The sequence below is a fragment of the Lepidochelys olivacea genome (assembly GCF_965140295.1).
Source record: "Lepidochelys olivacea isolate rLepOli2 genome assembly, chromosome: 5".
Taxonomy (NCBI): domain Eukaryota; kingdom Metazoa; phylum Chordata; order Testudines; family Cheloniidae; genus Lepidochelys; species Lepidochelys olivacea.
The window spans coordinates 125,795,094-125,808,890 of NC_140415.1; the positions used below are offsets into that span (position 1 = coordinate 125,795,094).

At 50.6% G+C, this 13,797-nt stretch overlaps 1 protein-coding gene across 1 annotated transcript in view; it reads left to right on the forward strand.

The window, feature by feature from the left end:
- FRMPD1 (FERM and PDZ domain containing 1) overlaps positions 1 to 13,797 on the forward strand; it is a 67,443-nt gene that overhangs the window by 45,335 nt on the left and 8,311 nt on the right. Inside the window, exons 6-13 of the mRNA XM_084628430.1 lie at positions 236 to 343; positions 3,882 to 3,977; positions 4,973 to 5,098; positions 7,112 to 7,231; positions 8,021 to 8,157; positions 9,133 to 9,259; positions 9,869 to 9,964; positions 13,521 to 13,703. Coding sequence (XP_084484556.1) covers positions 236 to 343; positions 3,882 to 3,977; positions 4,973 to 5,098; positions 7,112 to 7,231; positions 8,021 to 8,157; positions 9,133 to 9,259; positions 9,869 to 9,964; positions 13,521 to 13,703 — 993 coding nt within the window. The remainder of the gene's footprint in view (positions 1 to 235; positions 344 to 3,881; positions 3,978 to 4,972; positions 5,099 to 7,111; positions 7,232 to 8,020; positions 8,158 to 9,132; positions 9,260 to 9,868; positions 9,965 to 13,520; positions 13,704 to 13,797) is intronic.

A 13,797-nucleotide genomic window follows, 5' to 3' on the forward strand; every position in this document is an offset into this window, starting at 1 on the left:
GTGAGCCTGGATTAGGGGGCAGCCCAAAGTCAATTGCAGGGTGCAGCATGCCTAGTGACATGGGAGTCGGCAGGCAGTGGCTGGCACCCCTGGGTCTTTCCGCTGGTTAGTCTGGCCCGGGTTCCCCAAAGGACTGCGAACCACCGTTTCAGGTCATGGAGACCTCCCGCACATGTCTTGTTCTCCCGTTCAGCACGGCAGGTCACATTACAAATGCAGTGCTGGTGTTTTTCAGGGTGGCCCTAAATCGTCATTTCTTACGGCCGAGAAAAGGGCGCGGCTGAAAACCAACCCCGTCAAAGTGCGGTTTGCCGAGGAGGTGCTGGTGAATGGACACACTCAGGTCAGTGCGGTGCTGTATGAAATCGTTCACAAGAGCCTGCTCAGTGGCAATGCTGACCGGCTTGAACTATATTGAGCTAAATGAGCAATACCATTAAACGCAGTTAGGATGGCGCAGATGCTGCTGAATTACAGAATAGAGTGAGCTCGTTCGACCTGGCACTCCCTTTGTTGTGTTTGGTCGTTTGTCTACACAGCGAGTGGCCAAGGAAAGGCCCAGGATTCACGTGGCTATATGTTGCTACCTTGAATGCACTGGAAACGGTTCTCCCATGCTGAGGAGGTAACCTCGGTACCTCCTCCGGTTCCCATGGCAATCAAGTTTAATGAGTTGTATTGTCTATTGAATTTGGCATCATATGTTTCCTTAAAGGTGTGTTAAGTGACCTGATGTAACTGAATTGTGCTTTGTTTCTCTGCTGTAACTTGCCTCAGGGCATGTCTATGTTTAGACTGCTACAGCAGCCTAGGGCTTCAGTGTCGATGCTACCTCCGCCTATAGGAGAGGGTCTCCCATCGGCCTACGTGATCCACATCTCCCAGAGGCAGTAGGTCGGTCAGTGGAAGAATTCTTCCATCCACCTAGCGCTGTCTACACTGGGGTTAGGGCTGTATAGCTACATCTCTCAGGGGGGTGGATTTTTCACACCCCCGAGGCACGTGTAGCTATGCTGAAGTAAGTTCCCAGTGTGGACCAGTCCTAAGATACTGGTCTCCGACGTCTGCCTTCCTGATCTCTCATTTACAGAATGTAACCCTTCTGCCCGTCAGAGTTGGCAGCAACAAGGGCCGGGTTCAATATCTAGGGGTTCCATTCCAATAACACAATGCAAACCGGCTCGAGCCCCCACCCAGTGACCTGGGACAAATATATACCACCCCCGCTGGGCGCCTCCAAGAGGCAATACTTCCCCTCTCGCAAGCACATAGTCTGAGTGTAGCAAAAGTCTTTTAATAACAGAGAGAAACAATGTGGCATTATGTTGGGGAAACACCACCAACCGGATTCATAACACAACCCATGAGCAAAAACAACCCCACCCCAGGCAAATTGGGGCATGCCCTTTTCCCTTTGGTTCTTGAGTCCAGCAACCCCAAAAGTCCAATGCCCCAAAAGTCTCTGTCCCTGGTCAGGGCAGCCCCAGAGTTCGAAAGTTTATCGGCGGAGCTTTACCTCCCAACCTGGGTGGAAATGGGACGGGGGTAAGAGGCACCTTACGTGATCTGAAGCTGACCGCCCCATAGCTCCATAGCGGCGCTCCGCTCCGCCAGCCGCCCCACAAAACTCCTTCGCGCAGCTGCACTCCGCTCCACCAGCCGCCCCACGAACTCCTTCGCTCAGCTGCGCTCCGCTCCGCCAGCCGCCCCACGAACTCCTTCGCTCAGCTGCGCTCCGCTCCGCCAGCCGCCCCACGAACTCCTTCACTCAGCTCCACGGCCCACAAGCAGCTCCTGCCATCCACACACTGCTCCGCGTCGAACTGCTTCACCAGCCGTCCCGCAAACTGCTCCACAATATATCTTCAGGCTCCCCCACTACTTAACACAACACTCAGTGATTTCAGCTCTTAGGTGAATTCAGCTTATAGTAGGGGAGCCCCAGTGCTGGTGCACTGTCAGCCCAAAGTGAGCTCAGCAGCCTATAACTAGACTTCTAATGAAATCAAAATTAGCTCTGATATTCCACAGTGGAGAGAGGAGGAAGTACAATCAGCATGTAAGGCCCTCACCAAGGGGCCCATGCCACCAAGTATTAATACTTGTCCCCAGCCTCTCTCCATTCACACAGTTTTGGAACCCATGACCCTTGCCTAGCGAGTGCTACTTAGATGATGGTGAATCCCTCCATCGTAACAAAAGGCCACGTACAGTTCCAAGCACAGTTCCCATAATCAGGGTAATAACAATTTATTCTTCCTGCCCCAATAACAGAGACACTGGGGATCCCACAGCGGCCAAAGTGACCATTTGGGCAGCTATGGTCTCATTCTAGGTGTGGTGGGTGTGCCTATGCAAATGAGATCTGCCCCTGAAGTTCTTTTCCACAACTTGCCACACCTCACCACCAGATGTCAGGGTGGAGCTCATCCTGACACTGCTTACAAGAAGTATCCAGTTGTCCTATCCTGGATTGCAATATGAAATGCACTTGGGTAGCTCAGTCGTACAACAACATACAGTAACTGTACAATTTCAGGCAACTTGATACATACAGAGTGTGCAGCATGTCTGTATCTCCGTCTGTCTGCAGCTCAGGCCAGGGAAATGTGGCAGAAAAGGATACCAAGCTGCAACACTTGGGGAGCCGTTCCTGGCTGTTAAAGGGAAATCATGTCATGTTTCCAAAAGCTGCCACCCCTTTCAGATAGAAACTGGGCTGAAAGAGCATAGCATCCATAATGGTTAGTGTAATTCCAACAACTGCATAGCCTTCTGCTTCAGGAACAGTACCGTTGTCCTCTTAATGGAACGTTGCTAACTGAGCTAAACCTCATTTGGAAATAGCCCAAACGCTCCCTAATGCCGCTGAAATCTGAAACTCCAGTTCTAGAGCAGGAATTATTGATGAGACCAAAAGCTTTCAAGCCTTCATTTTCCAGGGTAGATCTGGGTTATATCCTCAGAGCAGAGCTCTGTGTGGGGGACAGGTCATGCCAGGCTGAACATCATTAGATGTTTTAGAGATACTTGGAAGCTGTAGACCAATCCTAATTTGCTGTAAATCGGTGTCGTGCCGTTGTAGTCAATGGAGCAATGTTTATGCCAACTGAGGAGCTGGGCCTACATTTTTAGAATTAATTTTTAAATAGTCTACAAGATCCTGCCAAGAAAGAGCAAAATTATCAACTTGGCTGAACTAGCAGAAAGACAGCCTACGATAATTGTCGACTGGAACATAATCATTACCTATGTTGAATGTAGCATCAGCAACAATGTGTGGTTTTTAATTTGTCCCTAAGCTCTGTATAGAGATTCCAAGATGACTTTTGAGCTGATGTTACAAAACAACAGCAACATCTTATTTATGCCAGTAGCCTCACCGGACACATTGGGTTAGATCCTCATCTGGTATAAACTGGCATCGTTTCACTGAAATCAATGGAGAAATGTAACCTAGTGGGTCCGATTTACCCAGCTAAGGGTCTGGTCTCTTGAGGCTACTAATGTGAGACCAACAGAACTTGGCTTGATTACAACAGCATAAATGTGTTACCTTTCTCTGTAATAAATAATCATTCTTGGGTCCCCCAATAGGAACTGGACCAAATTCATTTTTGGTGGGACCTGCTGAGTTGAGTGGGATTTTTATCAGGGGTGAATTTGTCACTTGATGCCTCTTCTTTGTCCTCTGTCTCATAGCAGGACATAATGCTAATATGTCGTGAATGGGGCTTTGTTTAAAGGCGGAGAAAGTTTTGCATTTAAATCTGTATGTGTTGCATTACTAAAGATGAGCCCTTGAGTCAGTCCCAGAATACCAAAAACCCTTGCCTTGCTGTGCTGTGACACTTGAGCTCCCAGCTTGTTTTGTTGTGCAGGGGAATGCTCTTCTGTGCGTGCCGAATGTTCTCAAGGTATATTTGGAAAATGGACAGACGAAGGCTTTCAAATTTGACACCACCACGACAGTGAAGGTATTGTGGCTTGTGTGGTTACTTTTATTCCGCCATTTAATCTCTGCTACTTCACAAAAGGTAGAAATATACCAGGAATTGATTGTCCGAGACGATCTAGTGAATGTGGACCCCAGATGGGTAGATACAAAGCTCACCGGATTTGGGGGGCAGGGAGTGGAGAACGGCAATAGGCTCTGGGCTTTTACAGCCCTCTATTTTTTTGGAGCAGCTCAACACCCAGATTGACATGGAGCTGCAGGGGCTCCGCCGTTGGCAAATGAAGCCGTTACCTTTTAAAATTGCTTATGATAAGGTCTAGTGATGCAGCGGGTATGGAAGATCTGCAGGCCTGGGAACACCCTGGGACTTCGCCTTCAGCGGGGCAATGGAGCGATAAGCAGGGGAGACCAACTGCAGTTCATCCCGTCCTCCACTGAGCAGCAGGGGTATTGCTCGCTCCCCTCAGCCGAAGGCGGGTTGCTGAACTCGGCCTGACTGGAAGGGCAGAGGCGAAGGGGTCTGGGAGGTATAGAGGGGTCAGGAAACGAGAAGTCCAGAAGGAACTAATGAGGAATCTTGGAGCGAGAGAAGAGACAGGGTTAATGGCCTGGATCGGGTACCACAAGAACTTAGACTTGAAGAGCTGGCGAAGATGCCAGGATCCCGAAGAGCCTGTCAAAGGAAGTATCCAAACAGTGGTAGTAAAATGAGCCTGTTGCCCCATCTTCTCTATAATGGGTTGTGGGAAAACCGTCACCACTGTGCCCGGGAAGGGGGAGGAAGTGCCCAGGAAGGGGGAGGGAGTGTGCGGGAAGAGTGAGGGAGCTCCTGGGAAGAGTGTGTCTCTGATATCAAATGCAGCCCTTCCAGCTGAAAAGTCCATGATTACCTTGCAGAACTGGAACCTAGAGCCTCTTTGTTAACATCCAATCCCGTTAAGCATCCTAGCGATGCCCGACCATTGTGTTCAAAACGCCTGAAATCGGATTGTCCCTTGTGTCTTTCATTGGCAGGACATAACCCTCACCTTGAAAGAGAAGCTCTCCATCCAGAGCATTGAGCACTTCGCCCTGGCCTTGGAAGAACAGTACAACATTTCTAAGCTCTACTTGCTGCATGAGGACGAGCTCATTGAGCAGGTCAGTGCTGCCTGCAGAGCTCCTGCCGTGCCTGTCTGAGCAAGGCAGCGTTTGTCCTGCAACCCGCTTAGAAAAGAGCCCTTGCCCAGCTGCTGGCATTTTCCTGGGCGCATCTCCATGGACACCCAGAATAAAGGGGGATTGAGGAGGGAGTAAAGTGCAGAGTAAACGGGGATGGAGGAGGGAGTGTTGGGTGGCAGGATGGGGACTTGGTGGGAAGGGGGAGCTCAGTAGCTGAGTGCGAGACCCGATCACGAGCTCCCGCATCAAAGGGGGGATTCTGAGCGGCTGTGCCTCCCCAGAGACGCCGCCGTCCTAGCTCTGCCTGTCCCACGTACACTGGCTAGTGACGGCGCTGCAGCCTGGCCTTCCTGCTCTGTGACGGAACCGAGAGCATAAACGTTCGTAGCGCCTCGCTCCCTTCCTGCAGACGGTAGCGCTCGTGGCCGGCTTGTTTTGCCGACGCTTCTTCCTGTTGTCCTCGTTTCATAGCAATGAGGCCATCTAATCTGAACCCCTGCATATCACAGGCTGTTAAGTGTCACCAAGATCCCCCTAAATTGAGCCCAAAAGCTTCAGTTAGACTAAAGCATTTCAGGCTCCAGGCGACTAAACCATCACGTGCCCCAGGCAGAGAAGAGGAGAGGCCAAGCGCTAGCAATGGCAGGGAATGCATTGTGTGTGGCATGCCCAGCTGATCCCAGCAAGTGGCCCATGGTGCTTGCTGCAGAGGGAGGTGAAAAGCCCCCAAGGTCCCTGCTAATCTGACCTGGCGGAAAATTCCTCCTCGACCCCAGGCCCAGTGATCATCTTGACCCTGGGCATGTGACCAAGACCCACCAGCTGGGCATCTAGAAAGAGGATTCCCTTGACCACCTCTGACCGCTGGCCTGCCCTGTCCAGTGTCTCCTCTCCAGCTGTGGCCAATTCCTGCTCCTTAAATGGTCCTCCAGAAAAGGGCACCTCTGATCTGGGACTATATAAAAAGAAATCAAGGCTGGGGTTTTCCAAAGCAGTCGGCGAGGGGCGGCCTGGCTGGGCTCCCCTTTGAAGTCCATGGGAGTTTTGCCTCGGCAGAGTTAGGCCAACCCTGAGTGCTATTTGCAAATCCCACCCCTAACATTTCTCATTCTTGTCTTTATTTCCTGGGTACTTTTATGTTCCTAACTTTGAGCTAAGACTCTGAGCAGCCCTTCCTCACTCCCTGACATCTCACCAGTCAGTGAGACAGGTGCAAGATGTTGAGGCTCACTCGTTAAGGTCCCATTACTAAATACCAGGCATGTGTCTCTTTGGGAACTTCTCTTTCCATCCAGTTGATGAGCCAGTTCTGGATTTATCCAAAATAAAATATGCTAGTATAATCCAGCGACTTTCAGAAGGTTTAACTGACATTTCGGTAGGACAAACAGCACTTCAATCTTCTGTCTTTTTTTTTTTTAAATGCTTTCCTCTGTTGTCCTAGTAGGGTCATGTGATCAGTCTCTGGTGTAGGGTTTGTAGCATTACGTATTCACAAAAGATTTATATTTATGACATTGAGACCGGGGTGCAGGTCCTTTGCCCCAACTTGTTGTTGTCATCCCAGCTAAAATAGTGTGACTGGATTTGGTCTAGTTGTACCCCTGTTGTACCTGGATCCCAATTACACTATAACCTTGATGGGGCAGAGCCTCTCTCTGTGCAGCACCAGGCCCAACAGGGCCTCTGGGCATAGCCCAGTACAAATCAATCATCTTCCTGGCTTTTCTGGGAGATTGTGGAGTCTTTAATGAAGTTCTGCAAAGGAAGTAGCGTCCACTTCATCTGACTTTAATTCTCACATTGCTTCCCTCTCAAAGAGTCACTCATGCCTCCTTGTCACTAGAAAAAATGGCCCACTTGCCCCCAAACCAGACGCCGCGTGATTTTTGTTCTGCAGCGTGTGAAGGGCTGCCCTGTGCAAATTCATTGCACCTGCTGGAATTCGCAGAGCTTCTATTGTTTGACACTATTTTATTTTGTTCGTTCCAGGTGGTCCAAAGGAAAGATTCCCATGATTACCGGTGTCTCTTCAGAATCTGCTTTATTCCGAAGGATCCATTGGACCTCCTACAAGAAGATCCAGTTACCTTTGAATACCTTTATTTGCAGGTGAAAACAGAACATCCGATACTGTATTGATAACTCTTTCCGTCCTAAGGCCTTGCCTCCCATTTAGGATTAAAATGTGATATTTAAATCAGTGTTGTTAAACTGGGGCCAAAAGCTGAGTGGATATTATCTGGCTCTGAGTGGCTTAGTGATTCCTAATCTGAGCCTTGATTTGTTAATTACTTATGCCCTTCATAGGTGCCGACTCCATGGGTGCTCCAGGGCTGGAGCACCCATGGGGAAAAATTTAGTGGGTGCTCTGCACCCACTGGCATCCAAGCTCTCCTCCCCCCCCTCCTCTTTTCCCCCCAACCCGAGCGCGCCGTGTCCCCGCTCCTCCGCCTACCTCCCAGTGGTTCCCCCCCCCCAGCCGCTGCCAAACAGCTGTTTAGCAGCGCGCTGGGAGGGAGCAGGAGGAGCGGGAACCTGGCACGCTCAGGGGAGGAGGTGGGGCCAGGGCAGGGATTTGGGGAAGGAGTTGGAATAGGGGGCAGGGAGGGGGTGGCGTTGGGGCGGGGACTTTGGGGCAGGAGTGGGAAGGGGTGGAGTGGGGACGGGGCAGAGGGGGCATTGAGCACCCAGGGGAAAGCGGGGAAGTCAGCACCTGTGGCGCCTTTCACATATGGATCAAAAATGGTTGAGCCAGGCAAAAGGGGGTGCCCAAGCAAAGTCATTCCTTTGGCACGTGGCACGTGCTGCTGAAGGTTCTATAACAAACAGCGGGTCATTTGGGCTTCTTCCTCTCTGCCGTGCTGCCTGCGTGTGTTAACCTGGCTGTGTCCCTTCCAGAGCTGCAGCGATGTGCTCCAGGAGCGATTTGCTGTCGAAATGAAGTGCAGCGTGGCCCTGCGCCTGGCCGCACTGCATATACAAGAGCGGATCTATGCTTGCGCCCAGCCGCAGAAAGTGTCTTTCAAATATATAGAGTAAGTGGAAAGTCCTCTGCCGTTCTAGCTGACCCAAGTCCCATATATCTTTTGTGCTGTGGCTGTGATAGGCACCAGAGAAATGGAAGATGGCTCGGTCAGGGCGGTGGTAGTAGATTGGATCGTGCTCTGTCCTTATCCATTAATGCTGAGTCTATATATTAGTTACGCGAATCCTTTTAGAGAGAGAGGAGCAGCAGGTTGAGACGGCTGCACAAAACCAGCCCTCTCCTATCTCCCTTCTAAACCGCCCACATGGCGTACTGGCTCGAAATGTCAGCCGGAGGCTGGGCTGAGCTCTGTCTCTACAGCAGCACCTGTAATGTGTTAGGTAGTTATTGTTGCACTGGGCAGGATTTTATTTAAATCAAGGCTGCCTGTTGCAGGCGTGTTTGTTGGGAGTTCTGAGTGCAGTGGCCGAAGGCCGTATCCTTTACAACTGCCCAGGAATGGCCCCCAGCAAATCTATAGCGCGCATCTCCCCTTCCCAGGCAGACACGCTGTGCGGCTCCTTATTGCATGGGTTGTTCGGACGTTTGTAGCCTAATACCTGCAGCCCCAGCTGGGCTATGTGTTCACCTCTGCCACTGAATTAGTCTTTATAGTCAGATACGCCATGCCCCAACGAATAAAGGAATAGACAGACACGTCAACAGAAAGCTCCCTGATGGGCTTAATTAGCAAGTAATACTTATTACATTGGAAAAATTCTCCATGGGAACAACTGGCCTATAATCTTAGACTGGCGGGAACCATTAACCCAAAAGTCACCAAAATATTATCCTCTTTTAAGCAAAGCCAAGCGCACTTTACAAATGGAATCCTCAGTCCATAGGTTGCGGCCAGAAGGGACCATTATAATCACCTAGCCTGACCTCCTGTATGACACAGGCCAGAGAAAACTCACCCAGGAATTTGTGCAACAACCCGTAATTTCTCTTGGAGCTATACCCATCTGCTCTGTCTTCATGGCAGGAAGGACTGGGGAATAGAAAACTTTATATCTCCAACTTTACTCCGAAACATGAAAGGCAAAGACATCAAGAAAGCCATCAGCTTTCACATGAAGAGGAACCAAATCTTACTGGACCCAAGACAAAAGGTAGAACCTATGCATGTGTGTGAGATCGCTCAATGAAAGCCAGCCGGCTCGGCCACTGAGCCCAGCCTCAGTGGGACTGAGCCGAGATGGTTTTAGCACCATGTTCTACACCAGCCTTCTCCAGCTGGGGTCCTCACAGCCTTGCTACTGCATTTTATTTTGTTTTCATGGGGGCTGCATTGCACCTCTCTTTACTCTTCTCTCTGTCCCCTCTCCTTTGGTACAGCTATTTCTCCCAGCATTAGCATTGCTTGTGCGCTGCTTCTGCAGGTATAGACAAGCCCTTGTCAAGAGGGCAGTCACAGATGGGAGCCAGAAGTCACAAAGTTGGGTCTCCTCCTAAGCAGACTATTCCCAGTGACCCCCTGGGCTGCCACCTTTCCCTTAGTGGGCCCTGGAACTTACTTCTTGCCTGCTGTGTATAGGAGGAGGGCAGTCATCTAGTTAGAGGCGTGTGTTTGTGCGTGTGATCCATCCAGTCCTGTGAATTGTACACGGCTGCTTTCATCCAAATGAAAAATTTAGAAACCCCTTTACCCACACGCCCGACTTTTCCCAGTGGTTGGTTTGTAACTTTCTCAGAAATATTTCTTTTCTTTAAAATCCAAGCACGTCCTCTCGGCCACACAGGTGCGTCTGAGCTACCTGCAGATACTTGGAGACCTGAAAATGTACAGCGGGAAAATCTTTAATGCCACCCTAATGGTATGTGCATTTGTTTGTCTGTGATTTTAGCAAATCTTTGTGTTTTCTCTGGCCATCCTTTCTGTGTATGTTGTGTTACCATGCTGTGGGAAACAAACACGTGCAATGGGGGTCATTTTTAGCACTACGCTGAAACTGACCACGCCTCACCTTGATTAAAGCGCACTTTCTGTGAAGCAGGATGTCTTTTTTTTTTTTTTATTAACAGCTGAGAATCAAAAACAACCTGTTAACCTGCTGCTGGGGCATCTTCCCCCAGATTTGTTCTGCCAGCAACACCAGCTTCATCACCCATTAGTCGTAGTTGCCCTCAACCACCTTCACGCTTTCTCCCAGTTCTGCCTCAGATCAGCTCCCTGGAAAAATCCGTAAAGCTTTCCCGTGTCTTCCTTCACATCCCTCCCCTGCCCTCCCCTCTGCCATGCTGCCTACGGGACGCTCACCATCGGGTGTGTTGGCATTGCTGCGTCAACTAAACGGGCACATTTCTCTTGGCCCTTTCCAGCAGTCGCATTCTAAATCCTTAGCCAGTGCAAACCAGCATAGCTCCTTTGAAGTCAAGACCATAAAACCAGGTTTTGAGGATCCTTTTATTTATGTGTTGTTAAGAAGCGCAGGTGTGGCATTCAGTGTTGGTCTTGTGGATCTTCAGATGTGATTGGTCCATTGTTCCATGGGCAGGTTCTAATGCCCTTCAAAGATCTGAGAATATTTTAAATGCCATTAAAAAAATACCCTGACGTTGATTTGGGTCAAGAGCCATCCATTTTCAGGGGAGGTTAAGTCAGCAGTGTGCCCTTGTTGCCAAGAAGGCTAACGGCATTTTGGGCTGCATTAGTAGGAGCCCAAGATGCCAGCAGATTGAGGTACGTGATTATTTCCCTCTATTCGGCACTGGTGAGGCCACACCTGGAGTATTGTGTCCAGTTTTGGGGCCCCACCACTACAGAAAAGATGTGGACAAATTGGAGAGAGTCCAGCAGAGGGCAACAAAAATGATTAGGAGGCTGGGGCACATTACTTATGAGGAGACACTGAGGGAACTGGGGTTATTTAGTCTGCAGAAGAGAAGAGTGAGGGGGGATTCGATAGCAGCCTTCAATTGCCTGAAAGAGGGTTCCAAAGAGGATGGAGCTCAGCTGTTCTCAGTGGTGGCAGATGACAGAACGAGAAGCAATAGTCTCAAGTTGCATTGGGAGAGGTCTAGGTTGGATATTAGGAAAAACTCTTTCACTAGGAGGGTGGTGAAGCACTGGAATGGGTTATCTAGGGAGGTGGTAGAATCTCCATCGTTAGAGGTTTTTAAGGCCCAACTTGACAAAGCCCTGGCTGGGATGATTTAGTTGGGGTTGGTCCTGCTTTGAGCAGGGGGTTGGACTAGATGACCTCCTGAGGTCTCTTCCAACCCTAATCTTCTATGATGTTTTCCCTTTGAAAGAAGGTCTCCTGACATAAGGCATGACACAATCTTGGCTGACACATAGGATTGAACCAAGGACCTCTGCAGCTAACAGCAAGAACTGTCACAGTTTATGCTAGAGAGTCAGGTTCTAGAGCTGAGACGTTCATGTCCTCTGAGGACCAGGCAGAGACGGGGGCCTGGAATGCACACTCACCAGCAGGGCCATCCCTAGGGGTTTTGGTGACCCAGGATATAGGTGCCAAGTTTCTAATCTGCTCCTCCTCTGCCCGACTGCTGCTTGCCTCCCTGTCCACCTCCTCACCCGGCTCGCCCACCCGCCTCACCTCCCCGCCTGCCTCTTGCAGGGCCCCCCAAAGCGCAGGGCCTGGGGCAGCTGCCCTGATTTGCTGTACCCAAGGGACAGCTCTGCTCACCAGTGGATTGCTATTGCCTTAGCCTTATTCACACTGAGTAGTACTAGTTGAAAATTTTCCATCTCTAGGCTGTCAGGGGAAAATTGGGTTTTTGATTAAATTAATTTTTTCCAGAACAGTGTCTGTTTTCTGAGGGGAAAGGTCAATATTTCATAATATATAGATATATTTTCTTGGGCAGTAGTGGGGCTAAAACGTTTCAGAGCACAGAACTCCTGTTCCCTTCCCCCCCACGATGCCAGCCGAGGGACAGCGGCGGGTGTGGTGATGTGCCTGGGCACTGATCACCCCAGCGTGTGCATCTGCCATGAGATTGACGGGGCAGCCACGCTGGGCGGAAGGGGGCTACGTCCTGGCTCTCGAGCAGTGGAGTGTCTTACAAATGGATCATTTAGAATCTGGGGAGGTCACTTAAAAGGATGTAAATGCAGCCCCATCAGGGGGCACCCAGATGCCCATGGAAGGGAGATCCCATTAATCCTCTCTCCTCGGTGTGCCACCCTGGGGCCGGTGAGCCCTGGGTTCACAGCGCTGAGTGCCCATCCGGAGCAGCCCATCTGACAGCTAGGCTAGTGCAATTCACAGATACGGTAAATGAAGGACCTGCAGAAAGATGACCAGCATTTTAGACCCACGAGGGACAGGGGTAAATTAAAAGATGGGGACAGGAGCAGGCCAAGGAAGCAAGGGTGTTAAACACATGATCTTGCAACAACCCCTAACATCCCACCAACCCAATCAATATAATGAAAGAGCCCCACACCTGCCAAAGCATGGGCAGTGGGGCTGGAGCTCCATGTGACAGGCCGGTGTCCCTTCCTGGGAGACCAACAACTCTCCTTCAGCTCAGTGGAGGCCCTGGCAACCCCGAGCCCTGGCCATCCCCCACCAGCTCCGTGTCTCTCTCAACCGCAGGGGGGCAGGCCTGGCACTGGCAGAGGGAGGGGCAGAAAAGGGGACATTCCCCCCTTGCCCCCAAAACGATCTTTGGGGGGGTCCCGAATTATTGTCAGGAAGGCCAAACTACGTGCAAAGGTGTCCAGAGTTAGCCGGTGGAACAGCAGCTTGGAGAGTCTTCGTCCGTTCTAGAAATCCTAAATCTCCACAAAATACTGACCCACCCGCCACATCTTACTGGTTTAAACTCTTAAAACCCCAGATTTTCCAGGAGTCGAACGAGCCTTCGGCCTCCTGGAAGGTGACTGCTTGTTTGCAAAGCAACTGCCAGGAGCATGCAAACACCTACTCCCCTGGAACCTGAGAACCGGCCTGGCAGCTGGGAGGAGCCTCCCAGCACGGGTCGGCAGCCAGCGCGCTAGAAATAGCAGCGTGGCCAGCTGCCCAAGTACAATGCTGCCTGATCCTGTGGGTACGTGCGTGGGCAGCTAGCCTGAGCCACCACAGCCACGCTGCCCTTTCTAGCACGCTAGCTCGCCTCTGTCCAGCCGTGCAGGGAAGCACCCTCCCAGCGACCGTGTAGATGTACCCGGTGAGGCAGGCAGCCTCCATCTCACTTTAATCTCTGCACTGCTGTCGCTGAAGTCCCCAAACTGGAGCTACCCACTATTCACATTTGGGGGCCAGTAGAAGTTGACTGCTTCCCCTAATTGAAACGTGCCAAGCCGTAATGCACAACTCTGGATTCTGCGTCCCGCTTTGTCACGAGGTTCCTGTTTAGATTTCTACGAAGGCTGGATTCTAACCCACCTTTCTCCGGTAGCTACAGGACAGGGAATCGTATGTCGCCTTGCTGGTCGGAGCGAAGTATGGGATCAGCCAGATTATCAATAACAAGCTCAACATCATAACACCCCTGGCGGAGTTTGCTAACATCAGCAGGCTAGAGCTTACCGAAGAGTCTGAGAAAGTGAGCATGGTAAAGATCTACCTTCAGGATGTGAAGGTAATTGCAGCTTCAGATGGTGCATGTGTTGGGAGAGTTGTTCCTCGATCTTCTCAGTGATCTAACCGTCTAATTGAATTCCTAATGCTAGTAA